The sequence below is a fragment of the Hippopotamus amphibius genome, chromosome 1 (assembly GCF_030028045.1).
Source record: "Hippopotamus amphibius kiboko isolate mHipAmp2 chromosome 1, mHipAmp2.hap2, whole genome shotgun sequence".
Taxonomy (NCBI): Eukaryota; Metazoa; Chordata; class Mammalia; order Artiodactyla; family Hippopotamidae; genus Hippopotamus; species Hippopotamus amphibius.
This window is the reverse complement of record NC_080186.1, coordinates 219,661,004-219,678,699: the sequence shown is the minus strand read 5'-3', so window position 1 is coordinate 219,678,699 and position 17,696 is coordinate 219,661,004. Positions and strand designations below refer to the sequence as shown.

Genomic DNA, 17,696 nt, shown 5'->3' with positions numbered 1-17,696 from the left:
AATGGATACACGCCTGGAGACCTAAAACCTAATATTAGAAGGCATTTAATTTCACCCACATAGCAGCTGATGTGTGATACAGCATACCGCAACAGCTATCCTGCAATATTAGCAGACAACCGTCTGCTCTTTCTATCGACTGAACCCATTTCTGCTTTTCACCAGAGGCGATGGAACTGTATTATTGCGGAATATGCGGCACGTTCGGTGTTAAATAGGCTCCCAGGGAAGGGCTGTCACTTTGGAGGTGGTCCTGAGGTATGGAAGTCGGGCGGGGGTAGGGTCGTCGTGCTCAGAGGCAGCCACACTTACAAGGCCATTTTGGTCGAGGCCTCATAGCGCAGAGCAGCGTCCGCGGGGGCGCCTCCCGTGAGCCAGGGGCTCGGGCCCGCGCGCCGGCCTGCAGCGCGGGCTTAGAAACCGCTGCCACGCGCCGCCGGGCGTAGGTCCTTAGGCCCCGCAGGCCCGGGCCGCGGTTTTCCCAGCCCCGCCGCCGTTGCCAAGGCGACCGCCGCCGAACGTTCCCGCGGCGGGCCCCGCCCCCCGTCCAATCGGACCGGCGCTCGCCTGAGCCCAGATTCTCTTTGTTCCGCAGCCATTTCAGGCCCGGGACGGGAGGCAGCGCCGCTTCGGCAGAGGGCCCGAGCGCCGGAGGCCTCTGGGATGGTGTGGGACCGGGTAGGTGGCGTGAGGGTGCGCGGCCCCGGACTAGAGGGCGGGAACGGAGGCAAGCTATTTGGAAGCTGCCTGACGGGCCGCGGGGAGAGGCGCCTGACCCGCCGCCTCATTCTCAGTTCCCGCCCGGCCGTTTGGAGCCCGGCGGCGGCGGCGGCGGCGGCGGCGCGGTTCTAAGCCCAACAGCTGCCGGCCCGGGTGTCCTTCGGGATGCGGGCAGGGGGCGGGCGGCGGCTCTTCAGGTGTCCGAGGTTAGGGCCTGAAGCCCATTAGAGACGGCGGGAAGAGGGTCTGCTCCTCGGGGAGCTTTTGCCCCTGACCATTAAACCGCGGCGTTTGAGGGCCCTGGGTACCGCAGTCGCTGCCCCGGGACAGCTGCTTCCCGCGGGTGCTGGGCACCGTCGGGCGCTGCCCCGGATGCCCGGTCTTTGTCCACGCCCGGTCTTCTCTGCCCGGGTATCCCGGGGCCGCACACACCATCGCCTCCACACCCCGCTGGCTGATCGCTTTCTCCAAGCGGTTCTTTCCACCTAGGGACTTATGGTTTCACGACATGTTTACATAATTTTAATGTTTGTAACTGTACGGGTTTTGTGTGGGTGTGTGTTTTTTGCACTTCTGCCCTTTTGTACTTCTCCCACGCGAACACGCCACAAGGAACTGCTGCTGAGAAGCAGACCCAGACCACAATCAACCTGTTTTGGAAATGGGTTTCTTCCTTTAAAAACAATCGCCTGTTATTCGTTTCCTGATTTTGAAAGTCAACTGGATTTTGCAAGGATTGCTTACAGTTTAAGTCCGTTATCTTAACAATCACTAATCATTTCGGTTCTTCAGCAGATAAAAATGTGGAAATTTAAAGTTGGAGACTATCCACAAATTGATATTGACAGTTGTATTAAGAAGCTCAGTAACAGTCCTGCGTTAAAGCTCATGACTTCAATGATGAGTGCATAAATAGTGCTTTTTTTTTTTTTAACGTAAAGGAAAGATGTTTTTAAAATACAAGTTGTATCGTGTAATAGGTATTTGAAAATGTAGGGTTGTAAAATGGCTGTCTTGCTCATTTTTAGGACAACAAAAGTTACTTTTGGATTTTAAGTTTCTCTGTTTTATCAGTTTTCATATTAGAATGGTAAATAAGTTATACTTAATGATTCAGAGGAGGATTCCGGTTTTCGAAAACGATTCTGTTTTCCACTTTTACTCTCTCCTGCACCACATTCTTAGAGAATGACTCCACCAAGTTGAAAACTTGCAACTGCGAAAGAGAAATATTAGCTTGAACGTGCAGATTTTTTTTTTACTCCTCAGTAAATATGCATGCATAAATGCGTAACAGTTTGGCAGCATGGTTTTTACTCCACCTAATTTAATGGGAGCATAGTGAACTGTTAGTGCTCCGTTTTCTTTTTCCTAAAAGGGCCCCCCGCCAGATTAGCCTTGATGTTGTTACATCTTCATTCTAGATATTCAGGGAATTACTAAATTCCTTCCATTGAAATATCTATAAAAATATTTTAAAGTAATTGAGCTTATTATCATTCTATATTGTGAGCAGGATAAGATTTTGGTAAAAATATATATGATTCTGGTTGTAAATCTTTTCATTACCAACACTTGTTACTGTATTTATTGTTTTTGTGACTAGTTTTTCTTCTTTTTGTGATATTAAAGCCATCCCATAAACTCCGTTTTTCTAAATACTGTAAATGAACTTCATTGAAATGGACTTTGTTTAGAAGAATTGCTTGCAGTTAGGCATGTTGGATTCTACAGATACTGTTTTTAAGAAAAGGAATTTGGTTATAAAGGAAGCCAAACCGTGTGACATATGTAATGAAATAAATGTATCAAATGTAAACTGCAGAGAAGAACACAGCAGTAAGTGGGAGTTATTTTTATTGCCCAGGGTATAAATTATGAATATTTTTTCCTGGAATTGATACTTGTATATGTATTGGTGCCAAAAAGACCTTGTTCCAAAAAAATCCATTTGGTTTACCAGCAAAAGGGTGAGAAAGCTGAGAAAATCAAAGTGATCGATTAACTGATGAAGTGTTTAAAAACAATGAAGAATAATGTCACTTTCAGAAAGGAAGGATTCTAGACAAATTCCCCAGGTGTTGAAAATCTTTCTTAGTTGGTTCCATTCAGCCAGTGCTCTGGTAGCTGTCTGGTGAGTGTTGGCAGGTAAGAGGGGTTTCCTGGATTGCAGAGGGTGAGAACTTTACAGTGGAAGACAGATGTTTGCAAAAGTGGTAACTGTAGGTTTGTAGTTACATGGATGGGTGTTAGTGTGGGAAAGAGTTTCTAGAAGCCATGTTTCCTTGCTATAAGACCTCCTTACTAGAATTCTTTGAAGTACTGTCAGTAGGTGTAATAAGTAAGAATGTTAAGAGTTCCAGAGTCTCAATGCTTAAATGAGATATTGGAACAGGAAATAGGGGTGCAGATTTGTCTTAGAATCTTCTGGAGTAGATAGAACCTATATAGGAATGGTGGCTACATCTTATTCCAAAATGGTACTTGATGGCAAAGCAAATTATTTGAACTCAGAACTGAAGGAAAGCTGGAAGAAATCTCATAACTGAAAGACCACAAGATTTGAATTGACATGTGCCTTTTTAATGGTTAAAATTTTAAAACAAAGCAAGTCTTTTCAGTGTAGTTTGGCAGTTAGAAACAGGAACTCTGGAGCCAGACTACTTGGATTCAAGTCTTGGCACCTTCTATAATTAACTGCGTAACCTTGAACAAATTACTTCATCTCACTGTGCCTTGATTTTCTCATCTTTTAAGAAATTAATCTTATGAGGATTAAATGAGTTAATACAATAAGCTCTTCAAACTGGGGCTGGCATGTAGTAAACACTTCATAAATAATGTTATCATCATCACTGTCATGATCATTGGTATTTTTAGAAAACTACAGAAAACATCCATAAAATAATTGTCACTAATATAAGGACCATGAGGTAACTACTATAAACCCGTTGGTATATTTCCTTCCAATCTTTTTCCTCAGTTTATTTGATTTTTTGCAGTTGAGACTTTAATACTAATAATTTTGCATCGTGCTTTTTTCACCTAGCACCATAAGCAGTCTCTCACGCTATTAAATTATTTCGTCAGCAGCTTTTCAAATGACCACATAATATTTTTGTGAATTTCTCATAATTAAACATTTTACTGTTGGACAGCTAGCAAGTTTTTTTCTTTTTCTTTTTTGCAGTTATAAGAAACACTACAATGAACATCCTTATGAATAAAACAGTTTCTGTGTTTTAGGTTATTTCATTAAGATAGATTTCCCAAAGTGAAAATACTGGGTCAGAGTATATGAACATCCAAAGCCCACGGTTCATATTGCCAAACTGCTTTTACTTAAGGGAATTTAATAATGGACTTAAGTTGAGGAGCACAGCATTTATTGCCCTTTTACTTAAGTTGGGAGGGAAGAGAAAGTGAATTAATATTTTTTCTGTGTAATATACTAGGCATCATTTGTAGGCACTTAGCTTACGTTGTTACCTTCATGAACATGGTGCACATTATGCTAGCCCTATGTTGCCTTACACATGAGAGTCACTTCCATGGGAGAACTGAAGTATTGGTATGTAAGCACTTTGCCCAAGGACTCAAGAGTGTTCAAGGCTGGATCTGAATCTAGATCTGCCTGATTACGAAACTCATACTCTTTTATAGTAAAGATTTATGTGATACACATATTCAGAATCTTATAATGAATATGTATACATTGAATGAATACAAAATCTTAAAATGAATCTTATAATTCACTATAACAGTGAATCTATTAACTGTAGGTCATAGATCACATTATTAACATAGTGAAACAGCTGGAAGTAATGAGTAAATTACAAAGTTAAAACAGATAAAGCTTAACTATCCACGTATATTTTTAAAAGGAGAAAGCAAAAAAACTCCTTACCTGGATGAGATGTAATTGGTAATGAATATATAAAGCTGGTTTCTAAAATGATTGCAGCAAGCATTTGTGGGTGAAACACTCTTAGTAAAGACCTCAATGCAAATAGAGGAGAAAAATGAATCCATCAAATTTGGGGATTAAGAGAAATGACAAAGGCCCATTAAATAACTAAATTGAAAAATATGTTTAGTGAAACCCCTGGCAAAGTCAACTAAAATCTTAATAGAAAAATAAACAAAAAGATAATTGAGATGTTCCAGTTAAGGAGAATTAGACTACCAACAAGGTGTGTGAGATTAATTTTATACTAAAAACTAAAGCAAAAAAAAAATTTTGAGTTGCATTTTATAGTTGACTTCGAAGCACTGTGAAGCCGTTAGTGAAGTAGTTATAGGTAAAGTCCCTGAAACCTCTGGTGCCAAAGTAACCACCCTAGATGAAGAGGTTGATCCCACAAAGGCCAAAAGTCAGTTGCTCCTGTCTTTACTAGGGAAGGAATTAGGGGAGAGATACTTTAGCAGATTGTGAGTGTACAAAATAGATACAAATAAATGATTAGGAATAGGTGGTATCTACCAAAATTGTAAGTAAATGAATACAAAACATTGATCATTATGTTGCCATTAGAAATAATGTTTTTGAAAAATATTTAATGAAGTAAAAATATAGTTTATTTAGCTAGAGCATAGGAAAATGTTGAGAAAGATGCCAAATTATGAAGGACTTCTTGTGCCCTTTATTCATTCAGTGAGTATTTTTAGTACTGAGATTGTCCCTTGTCCTCAAGAGATTTAGATACTACTGTAGAGAGAGAGAGATGTGAACAAAAAAGCGCAATGAAGTGTAAGGTAAAGCTTTTATGGTATAAATCCGCGGAAACAGTAAATATTTTCTGCTTTGTAAGTCAAATCAGCTCAGCCACTGTAGTGTAAAAGCAGCCATAGACAATATGGAAACTAATGGGTGTGGCCAAATTTGATTGGTGGGCTTTAAGTAGGGAATCTCTAGTATATAGTAGAAGGATTTCAGGAAGAGGTACCTATTGAGCCTTGTGTTGCCCTAGCATGAGCCATTGAAAGATTTGAAACGAGAAATTGGCAGCGTTGATTTGTGTGATTCATTAAGAGCAAAGAAATAGAAAAATAGGTTATTTTTAGGTGCTTTAAACTAATAAGAGAAGAAAATTCAATTTTTTAAATGAGCAAATTCACAGAAGAGGAAATACAGCTAGCCAATAAACATGAAATAATGCTCTACCCCACCAATAGGGAAATGCAAAGTAAAACAGTGAAATTTTTTTTTACCCATCATATTGGCAAAAGTGATAAAGTTTGGCTAGTATGTATTGATAAGGTTATAGGGGAACAAACATTGAATAAATCAGTACAGCCACTTTAATTTTAAAGTAAAAGCATTTTCGATCTAAGCAATTTCCGTTTCTTAGAGAAACATAGGGGTATATCAGGAATCATGTATATTCAAGGAAGTCTTTGTCAGTAGCCACAGAACCTCCAGACTTCCCGGTTACCCTTTATCTCCCACACCCTAGATCATTAAAAGGTCTATATTTGTCTCCTTTTTTGGAAACCCCCTAACAACTCTTTATATTCTTCTACTGTGCCCGCTGGAATTTACAGTCCATCACCCACAAAATCCAGTCTCAACCTAGCTACTATTCTCCCTCCCTTCTCCCTAAAAATCTTCAGTGTTGGATTATGTCATCAGATTACGTAACCTTCAGGATTGCAATCAGCTGCTAACGTTCACGTCATTCCTCCTCATTTCTCAGTTATTTTAGCTCCAGGCTCATTGCCCCTCTCTCTAATACCATCTCAGTCTTTATATTAAAATGAGTATACCTTATCTTTCCAAAAGTGTTTTTCCCATCTACTCTGTCTTATCTCAGACATTCACTCCCAAAGTGATACCCTCTTGCATTGTCAATAACTGCAGTCCCTCTGTGGTTACTGTTTCATGTTTTTTACTCTTTGACCATACTTCCTATTTTAGTAGTTCATCCTTGTAGTTAGTATCTCAGCCCCAAGCTTCTTTTTACCCCAGTGGAATCACCAATCTGTTTATCCTTTTACTGTGTTCCTGCCATTCACCCTCTTGATATTTTTACTTCCTTTCTTACTCAGTTTAAGTTCCATGGTTAATCACTCCTTTGGATAGCTCCCTTGCTCTTTGTTTATTGTTTAGTAGAAGCACACCCTGGTTAAAACCAACTCTGCTTTCTTTGCACCTGCCCCTACTTAACTTAGTATGGCTGGAAGAAAACACACAACCACACATGACCACATACTTCACGGGACTTGTTAATGCTGCCTGTTGATTATACTGTATTTTCCTAGTCTGTTTACTTTCTCACCTTCCTCAATAACTATTTCATATCTTCTTCAAACCTCCAATTTGTCTTTTCCCATCCTCATTTTCAGTTCATGATCTTGCTTCCTATTTTGTTAAGAAAATTGAAGCAATCAGAAAACTTCCTCACACTCCCACCACCCCATGAACTATCATCATCTGTGTCAGTACGTGCTATCTTCCTGCTTATTGTCTTAGATGAACTGTTTTATGTTCTTGTGTCTGCTTTTGTACTAGATCCCATCCTTTCTCTATCATCTGCTCAAGGAATTACTTCAGCTTCTGTCCTTCCACATCAGTTTTTTCTTTACTGGATTATTTCTATCAGCAAACAGACAAGATATTATTTCTGCCATCTTAAAAAAAATTGATCCATTCTTCAGCACCAGTTTCCCCATATTTTTGGTTTCCTTTTGTAGCATTATTCCCTGATAAAGTTGTCTGTATTTGCTATTGCCAAGTTTTCTCCTCACATACTCTATTAAACCTACTTTAATCAGGCCTTTGCACCATTCCTGCTGAAACAGCTTCTTAGTTTCTCTGGTAACTTCCATGTTGCCAAATGCCATATGTCCTTGATTCTCTTCATCTTACTTGACCTATCAGCAACATTTGACAGAGCTATTTCTCTTATTCTTGAAACACTTTCTTCTTTGCTTTGCAGGATACCTCACACCCATGGTTATCTCCTACCTCAGTGCTGGCTCCTTATAATTCTCCTTTGCCTTTCTTCTCACAGACCTCTTAGTGTTGGAGAGCCCCAGAGCTCAGTCCTTGTTTTCTGTTTTTCATAAATACTCACTCCATTGGTAATCTCATGCTGTCTCATGGCTTTAAATACCATCTAAATGCTAGCAGTGCCCAAATTTAGATCTTTAGCCTCTCTCCTTAAGTCCTTACACGTTCAACATCTGTACCTAAATATCTAATAATGGGCCTCAAGCCCAGCTTGTCCAAAATTTACCTCCTAAACTTCCTCTGCAGTACCTACTCTACCCATAGACTTCCCATTTGGGTTTGTCAGTGGCAACCCCATCCTCCCAGTACCTCAGGCTAAAATATTGGAGTTGTTCTTGACTTTGCTTTTTCTTTGATACTTTGAATGCATTCCTTCAGGACAACCTGTTTTTTTTTTTCTCTAGCATCAGAATATATCCAGAATTTTACCATGCTTCACCCTCTCCACTACCATCATATCTCTTTGGATTACTTAAATAGATTACTACCTGGTCTCCCTCTTCTACCCTACCCTCCTCCCGGTAGTCTTGCCTCAGTATAGTAGCCCCAGAAAACCTTTACAAATTAAGACAGTCCCTGTCATTCTTCTATTCAAAGCCCTGTAATGGTTCCTGCTTTCACTCAGAGAAAATCTAGTCCTTACAATAGCCTGCAAGGCTCTACATAAGCTGCCCAACCCACTCCCCTTTCTCCTTACCTCCCTGACCTCATTTCCTACTACCACTTTCCCTTCTTGCTCACTGGCCTCACCTCCAGGTCTTTGCTCAGATCTTACATTCTCTAAACACTGTTTAATACTGCATCCTAACCCCTCGTCCCCCTTATCCTAGATTCTTTTTTGCCTTGTGCATAGCGCATACCACCTTCTAACGCACTATATCAGGGGTCAGCAAACTAGAGCTCCATTGCCTTGTGGCCTGTTTTTGTACAGCCTATGAGCTAAGAATGGTTTTTATATTTTTTAAGGGTTGTAAAAAAGAAGACTATACAACAGACGTATTCTTAGTATTTGGCCTGAACGTGGTCTGCAAAGTCCAGAATATTTACTGTATGGGCCTTTGCAGAGACGTTAGCACTAAATATTCTGTTTATTGTCTTTCTCCTCCCACATGAATGTAAGCTCCAACAGGGCAAAGATCTTTGTTTCATTTATTGCTCTGTTTGCAATAACTAGAACAGTGCCTAGGCACTCAGTAAATATTTGTTGAATGAATTGCTTGTAATGGTATAAAATTATAATGAAAAGAGCTATTTATACAATGAGTAGGAAAGCTAAGGCATATTTTGGATGAGTTTTTTAGAGAACAAAAATAAAATTGTTTTTGTTTTGACAGAAATATGCGTATTTAAATGCCCCCAAAACAGCTCTGTAAGGATAGACATGAAATGAATATTAGAGTACCTTTGGGTAGGAGACCAGGATTAGGAGAGGTACTTGAAGGGAACTTGAATTTCATCTGTATTGCTTACTTTTTTATACAGTGAGAAGCAGTAACATATCAATTTTTCATTTAAAGATTGTTTTAATGAAGAGAAAGGGGAAAAATTAAGTACTACTAAAGCAATGAGAAGAAATAGAAAGTAGTGGGGTAGAGAGAGAGGGAAGAGAACATTGCCTTTTTTAAATGTCATATTTGGCCAGTGATCTGAATGAGAAGGGAGCAATATGAATATTTGATGAAAGAACAAGCAAAAGTAAGACTCTTAAGTAGGAAAAAGCATAACAGAATCAGGAAACAGCAAGGAAACTAGTGTGGAACATAGTGGGAAAGGGGGGCAGAGCCTGCTAGGAGATTAGTTTGGAGAGGTAGACAGAAGCCCACATTAGGAACAATTTTGTAGGCTATGGTAAGAATATGAGGTTTTATTTTTAAGTGCGATGAGAGACCATTAGATGGTTTTGATGGAGAGAAGGCATGATTTAATTCTCACTTTAACTCGATCATTTCTGCTGCTTTATCTCAGAGAATGGGGCTGTAAGTGAACAAAAGAGAAGGCTGGGAAAGCAATTGCAGTAGACCATGTTTTTGTAGAAAATGGTATCCAGACAAGGGTAGACAGTGGAGAAAGTGAAAAGTGGTCAGATTCAGAGTATATTTTGAAGGTATATTTTAAGGGTATATTTTGACAGCCCTGACTGATGGTTTAAATGTGGAATATAAGGGAAATCAAGGATGACTCCTTGATATTTTGGCGTGAACAACTGGGTGAACACTAGTAACTGCGTTTAGTGATAATAGGCAACTGGAGGAGGAGCAGATTTGAGTGGGATGGGAAAGAGTTCTGTTTTAGCTAGCAAAGTTTGAGATACCCATTTAACAGACAAGTGGATATGTCTTATAAGATGTTGGCTAGTCTGAAATTCAGAGAGCTATTCAGTGGCACAAACTGGATGAGATTATGTAGATAGAGAGGAGAAAGGTGCCTGGGATATTTAAGGGTGCGGGAGACAGCAAAGGAGACCAACAAAGAGCAGCCAGTGAAGTAAAAGGAAGACCAAGGGAGAAGTGATGCCGCAGGCCAAGAGGTGAAAGAATTGCCTGTTTTCAGCACTGTGGAAAAATTAAGATGAGGCCAAGAAGAAATCATTGGGTTTGGCAACAAGGAAATCTCAGTCTCAGTGGAGTGGAGTGACAAGGGGAACATGGTGACTGTACCCACTTTCAAGATGTTTCTGTGAATGGAAGGGAAATTGAGAAATTGAGCAGTATGGAGGGTAAATGGAGTCAGGCTGGTTTTTAAAGATATTTTTAAATAATTTTAAACTTAGAGAAAAGTTGGGAGAATTCCCGTATACTCTTTACCTGGATCCACCAATTTTTAACGTTTTGCCACATTCTTCCTACCCCTCCCCCCACACACATAATTATTTTTTTGATCATTTCAGAGTAGGTTGCATACATCTTGCCCCTCTACCCCTTAATACCTTAATATGTATATCTTGAGAGCCGGGATATTCTTTTCTGAAAGCACATATAGTTGTCAAATTTAGAAAATTTCGTTTTTTACAATCTGTATTACAGTTTTGTCGCTTGTCCCGGTAACATCCTTTATAACATTTTTTTCTCCAATACAGGATCCAGTCTAGAGTTTTATATTACTTTTAGTTGTCATCTTTTTAGACAAAGGTTTTTTTTTTTAATGGAACTTTGCCTTTTTCTGCTTATAACAACCCCATGAGATAGAAGTACTATTAATTATCTCATTTTCTAGATCATAGGTTAATTATTCTTTCCATGACGAATAAGTGTCAGAGCAAGAACTCAAGAGTCAAGCCAAGGAATTCCAGGGTTTGTATTCTTAAGCTGTATACAACAGTGCCTCCCATGTAGTGCATGGAAAAATCTGAAATTCCTTGTTTGAAGTGGGCAAATAAGTCAAATATATAGATCAGAGGCAATGATTCTTATATCAAAAGGATGATTTTAAATTTCTAGATCTGAATTGTAACTCTTTGTAGTGGTGAATCAGGGTGTAATATGCCACCTTGATGTGCATCAGGGCAGAAGGAAGCACAAGGAAAGAAAAGTGAAGATATTTAAACTATATATGTAAATTTGACCAGACTTCAGCTTAAATGATATGTTTTCGGAGTTATTGTTGTTGATTGTTTAGAAAGGTAAAATAAAGTACTTGAGTTAAATCTTTTGTGGTAAAGTTTAGTTGACAGTATATATGGACATGGACTAAAGAGTCCCAATGTATGTTTCAGCTCATAAAATGCTGCTTGTCAAACCTTAGTTAGAAAATATTGGGAGACTTAATTTAGGAAAAAAGCATTAAACAGTGAATCATTGAAACCACAGATGCTCCAGAACAGGAATTAGAATGCACCATTGGATTTTTAGTTCAATAATGTTTTATACAGTTTTCTGTTACACAGTTTTGAGGGGATAATGGGTAAAGACTTCTATTGGGTAGAAACCCAAGTTATGATGAAAATTTTTGTACATAACATTTTCAACTAAAGATTGTTCCTAGTATTGAATGACTTTGGTAAGAAATGACCTAAGTCTGGTGCAGTACTAGGCCCTTTCACGGGAGCCCAAGTATTTGCTGAAAGAATCAAATGACGTGAAGCTCTCACTCAGGTAATTTAGTAGTCCCAGAGTGACATTTGAACAATTGAATCAAATACAAGTTTCCCTGAAGACTTGAAGAATTTCAGTAGCAAGTATAAAGAAAAGAAGTAGGCTGGCTTTTGTATGTAGAATATGACCAAACTCATTATTTACTAAATGTTTTACTTCTAGAGAAGCTGAAAAGGAGCATGGTCTTTAGTTGCTTTATAACTGAGGAAATGAACCAAATGAGTGTAAATAATTTGTACAGGATTGCCCAGCCAGTTCTTTGTGCAGAGAAGAACTAAGACAAGAGCCCCAGATATCTGACATGCCTTTTTTCCTGATGTTATTTTGGCTCGTCATGGCACAGAAGACCTAAAGACCCTGGCAGTTTGTCTTAAAGCCCCGTGAAGTTACACCGTGGCCGGGAGTTGAAGTGTCTGTTTCACCCCCCCAGGTGTCATCCTTCTCTTGGTCTGTCAGCACCCCCAACAATAAGTCAAGGATGAAACAGTGGAGAAACTGTAAAGGTAGGAGGTTTTTCTGGAGTCTTGTTTCAGCATAGATAGTAAGCTCAGAATCAAGAGAATGGTTTAAGTAGCTTAGGGTCCAATATAGGATTTTGATGGGGAAGCTTAAGAGCCAGAAGAGAAATAAAAAGTTGAGGCATAAAAAGGAGAAGGCTCTAATAAAAACACTAGTTTTATTTTAACCTTACATCCCAGTGGGCTAGAGGCTTTTGTGTTGGTGTTGTTACTTGCTGATCAGGTGCACAGCAGGCATTTTAATTTGTAAAACAGAATCTACATATTCACTCTACTGAGATTCTACTAGAGTTTAAATTTCTTAGCAACCAGGACAAAACTGTGATTTCAGATAATAGTATCATTTGGGAATTACTTATTGGGAAATGCAAACTCCCATACTGAATGCTTTGGAGTCAAGTTCATCAAATACCTAGCCACATATTGAATTGTTGAACTGAATAACAAAGAAATCTTAAGAATTTCCTAGTTCACCCCTCTCTTCCCAGGTTTTTATTGTGTTTGTAGTTTCCAGCTATAAAATCCAGCATATACAAATGCTAAATAAATGTTTGCTTGTTGATTTAATTTCTGGAGTTTCTTCCTTCTATAATATGCATATATTACTCCTGTTGGAGTATATAATGAAGAGTTAAATGAAGAGTATGTATTTTATTAACTAAATAATATGGATTAGTGGCTTGTGACATTTTTTCTTAAAATCAAAGTATTATATGATTTAAGACAAAGATTTTGCTTTCTATGTCCCTAACCCTACTCCAGGAAAATGACTTAGGACAACTTTGTTTCACAATAAAAGAATTTATTTTTCTACGAATCAGTTTAGTGTAATAGAAATAGTGTGTACTTTTAAGACAGTTCATTAGACTGCTACGTCTACCAGTTATAAGTGTATGATCATGGATGGTATCCATCTCATAGACTAAATAGACACACAAAACTATACCATTAGTGTCAAGTTATAATTTGTAAGCAATTTTTTCACCCCATCTTAATTGTTGCATTAGCTTCCTTGGCAGAAAAGTATATTAAGAAGAATCTGTTGACAATTCTAACATAATTTTTTTTTGTCTTAAATGAACAGTTTTCTTTACTATTAAGATCTTTATCTACTTTTTTCTGTTTTTTTTTTTTGATATAGTTGATTTACAATGTTGTATTAGTTTTGCTATACAGCAAAGTAAGTCAGTTATACCTATACATACATTTACTCTTCTTTAGATTCTGTTCCCATATAGGTCATTACAGAGTATTGAATAGCGTTCCCTGTGCTGTACAGTAGGTTCTTATTTGTTGTCTATTTTAAATATAGTAGTGTGTATATATCAACCTCAATTTCCCAATTTATTCCTCCCCTCTCCCTTTCCCCTTTACTAACCATGTTTGTTTTCTACATCTGTGACTCAGTTTCTGTTTTGTAAATAGGTTCGTGTCATTTTTTTAGATTCCACATATAAGCGATATCATATATTTGTCTTCTAAAGATCTTAATTTTAAATTACTCAAGGGAATTATGATTTATTTTCTTAAAGAGTGAAATAGTATGTGACACAAATAACTAGCAAAATGAAAAGTACTAGAACTCCAGCCTTTTTCAGCCCAGTATGTGCTAAATGACCAATTTAAATTATTTTGTGGTATATGCTCATTTATTTATTTCTTCAGTCAAAATTTTCTCATTCATTAGTAAGTAATTTTTGCTTAAAATATTTATAGTTATAATTATTGAGAGTCAATAGAACTTACTAGTACAGAAGTCAAGAATTGTTGCAGAAGAATTATAGATCCTCTTTTCTAAGATAAAATTCATTTTAATTTGCTTTTGGCTTTTACATTTTTGTGGGAATTTTTTTCTTGTAGTTCAACGTATGGTTTAAATGAGCTATTTATTGATTTTTTTGCTTAAATGATATTTCCAAAAATATGCATCAGTGTTTTGAAAAATTAGGAAGTTGATGAGAGATGGTTGAAATTTTTTTTTGTATTAAAGAATTTTGGTATTCTTGTTTTAAATTTTGTAGTAGCTTACTGTTTCTATCTTTACATTTGTGTCTTAACATTAATTGTTACTATAGCACTGTTAAAAATTATCTCCATGCGTGTAAGATATTAAAGGCATAATAAAAAACTAATCACAAGTATGGAATCTGTAAATAATTCCTACTATCTAAGGAAAAGCAAAACTCTGTTCTCTAATTTTTAGGATGGCTTTTCTCTGAGACTAGGTCTCTGAGATCATAAAACAATTTTTTAATCTTAAACAGTTTTGGTTTTTTTTGTATTATGTTGGTTGTGAGTTTGTCATAAATGGCCTTTATTATGTTGAGATATGTCCCCCTCTCCCCACTTTGATGAGGGTTTTTATATGAATGGATATTGAATTTGGTCAGATGTTTTTTCTGCATCTATTGAGGTGATCATGTGATTTTTATCTTTCCCTTTGTTAATGCAGTGTATCACATTGATTGATTTTCAAATGTTGAACCATCCTTGTGATCCTGGAATAAAACTAACTCAGTCATGGTGTATGATCCTTTTTATGTATTGTTGGATTTGGTTTGCTGATATTTTGTTGAGGATTTTTACATCTGTATTCATCAGAGATATTGGTGTGTAATTTTCTTTTTTTGTAGTATCTTTATCTGGTTTTGGTATCAGGGTAATGGTGGTTTCATAGAATGAATTTGAGGGTGTTCCATCCTCTTCAATTTTGGGGGAATATTTTGAGAAGGAAAGGTATTAGCTCCTGTTTATGTTTGGTAGAATTCCTCTGTTAAGCCATCGCATCCTGGATTTTTGTTTGCTGGGAGTTTTTTTTTTTTTTTAATTACAAATTCAATCTTACCTCTAGTGATAGGTCTTTTCATGTTGTCTGTTTCTTCCTACTCAGTCTTGGCAGGGTGTATATTTCTAGAAATGTGTCCATTTCTTCTAGGTTGTCCAATTTTTTGGCATATAACTGTTTATAGTATTCTTTTATGATTTGTTGCATCTCTGTAATATCATTTGTTGTTTCTCCTCTTTCCTTTTTTTTTTTAAGAACTTTTATTGAGATACAGTTAACAGACAATAAACAGCTATATTTAGAGTGTACAATTTGGTATCCCAGTCTCCCATTTCATTCACCCCCAACCCTCCCTGCTTTCCCCACTTGGTGTCCATGTGTTTGTTCTCTACATCTGTGTCAATATTTCTGCCTTGCATTTCCTCTTTCATAGTTGTTAGCATTTGCCTTATGTATTGAGGTGTTCCTATATTGGGTGCATATATATTTATAATTGTTATCTCCTCTTCTTGGATGGATCCCTTGATCTTTATGTAATGTCCTTTCTTGTCTCTTGTAACATTTTTTATTTTAAAGTCTATTTGATCTGATATGAGTATTGCTACTCCAGCTTTCTTTTGATTTCCATTTGCATGGAATATCTTTTTCCATCCCCTCACTTTCAGTCTGTATGCGTGCCTAGGTCTGAAGTGGGTCTCTTGTAGACAGCATATATGTGGGTCTTGTTTTTGTATCCATTCAGCCAGTCTGTGTCTTTTGGTTGGTGCATTTAGTCCATTTACATTCAAGGTAATTATCGAGATGTATGTTCCTATTACCATTTTCTTAATTGTTTTTTTTTTTTTGTTTTTGTAGGTCCTTTTCTCTTATGTTTCCCACTTAGAGAAGTTCCCTTAGCCTTTGTTGTAGGGCTGGTTTGGTGGTGCTGAATTCTCTTAGCTGTTGCTTGTCTGTAAAGCTTTTGATTTCTCCATCGAATCTGAATGAGATCCTTGCTGGGTAGAGTATTCTTGGTTGTAGGTTCTTCCCTTTCATCACTTGAAATATATCGTGCCACTCCCTTCTGGCTTGCAGAGTTTCTGCTGAGAAATCAGCTGTTAACCTTATGGGAGTTCCCTTGTATGTTATTTGTCGTTTTTCCCTTGTTGCTTTTAATAACATTTCTCTTCTTTAATTTTTGTCAGTTTGACTACTGTATGTCTTGGGTTTATCCTGCCTGAGACTCTCTGTGCTTCCTGGACTTGGGTAGCCATTTCCTTTCCCATGTTAGGGAAGTTTTCAACTAGAATCTCTTCCAGTATCTTCTCGGGTTCTTTCTCTCTCGTCTCCTTCTAGGACCTCAAAATAATGCGAATGTTGGTGCGTTTAACATGGTCCCAGAGGTGTCTTAGGTTGTCTTCAGTTCTCTTCATTCTTTTTTCTTTATTCTTTTCCGCATCAGTGATTATCACCATTCTGTCTTCCTGGTCACTTATTTGCCCTTCTGCCTCAGTTAATCTGCTATTGGTTCCTTCTAGTGTATTTTTCATTTCAGTTATTGTGTTGTATATCTCTGTTTGTTTGCTCTTTAATTCTTCTAGGTCTTTGGTAAACTTTTCAATCTTTGCATGCAGTCTTTTTTCAAAGTCCTGGATCATCTTCACTATCATTATTCTGAATTCTTTTTCTGTAAGGGTGCCTATCTCCTCTTCATTTCGTTGTTTTTCTGGGGTTTTATCCTGTCCCTTCATCTGGTACAAAGTCCTCTGCTTTTTCATTTTCTCTATATTTCTGTGGCTGTGGTTTTCAGTTCCACAGGACAAAATACTGCTGATACTGCTTGATTCTGCTGTCTGCCCTCTTGTTGAGGAAGCTCTCTCTTAAACAGTTTTCAGTTACTGTTTTTTAGTATAATTTTTGGTACATTTATTTTGCTTTCTGAAGGTTGAATCTGTTTTTCCCCAGTACTATAAAGATACTTTTATTTTCAATGTTAACTTCATATCATTGTGCCTACTCATTTTAATGGCATGATCTGGGTTAAAAAGTTGTTGCAAGTACATCACTTTTTCTATAACTAAAACTTAATCCTTTAAGTACCATAAACTTTAAGCATTTTCACAAAAAAACTTTCTAAACTATTTTTCACACCTTCTTAAAAAGCAGGAAAAGGGTATAATTTAAGCTTTTTGACAATTCTGTCATTATTATGAGTAGCAAGCATCATACCATAGCATAATTACCTTCTCCAGGGTCTTTTGCCCTGCCCTATCTATGACTTAAAGCAATTATACTGTTGGAGATTTTTATTATTTATTTTCATTGTAGAGGTTACATAACCACAATATTGAAAATTTTTTAAAAGAGAAAAGAAGAAAGGACCCATAATCTTAATATCCTAATACACTGCAAGCTTTTCCTTGTTTCCTTCCAGTTTTTTTCATCTAATAATTGTCTTTCTCTTATACATGTTTTTTATGTATTTGTTATTGTTCTCTTTGTTTTTTTTTTTTTTTTTTTTTTCTGGTCTCACCTGGACCCTTGGCAATGAAAGTGTGGAGTCCTAACCACTGGACCACTAGGAAATTTCC

General features: G+C 37.4%; 1 protein-coding gene across 1 annotated transcript in view; it reads left to right on the top strand.

Moving 5' to 3' along the window:
* Positions 1-566: 566 nt before the first annotated feature.
* TNPO1 (transportin 1) overlaps positions 567-17,696 on the top strand; it is an 89,837-nt gene continuing 72,707 nt past the window's right edge. The window contains exon 1 of the mRNA XM_057741288.1: positions 567-678. Coding sequence (XP_057597271.1) covers positions 664-678 — 15 coding nt within the window. The 5' untranslated portion in view covers positions 567-663. The remainder of the gene's footprint in view (positions 679-17,696) is intronic.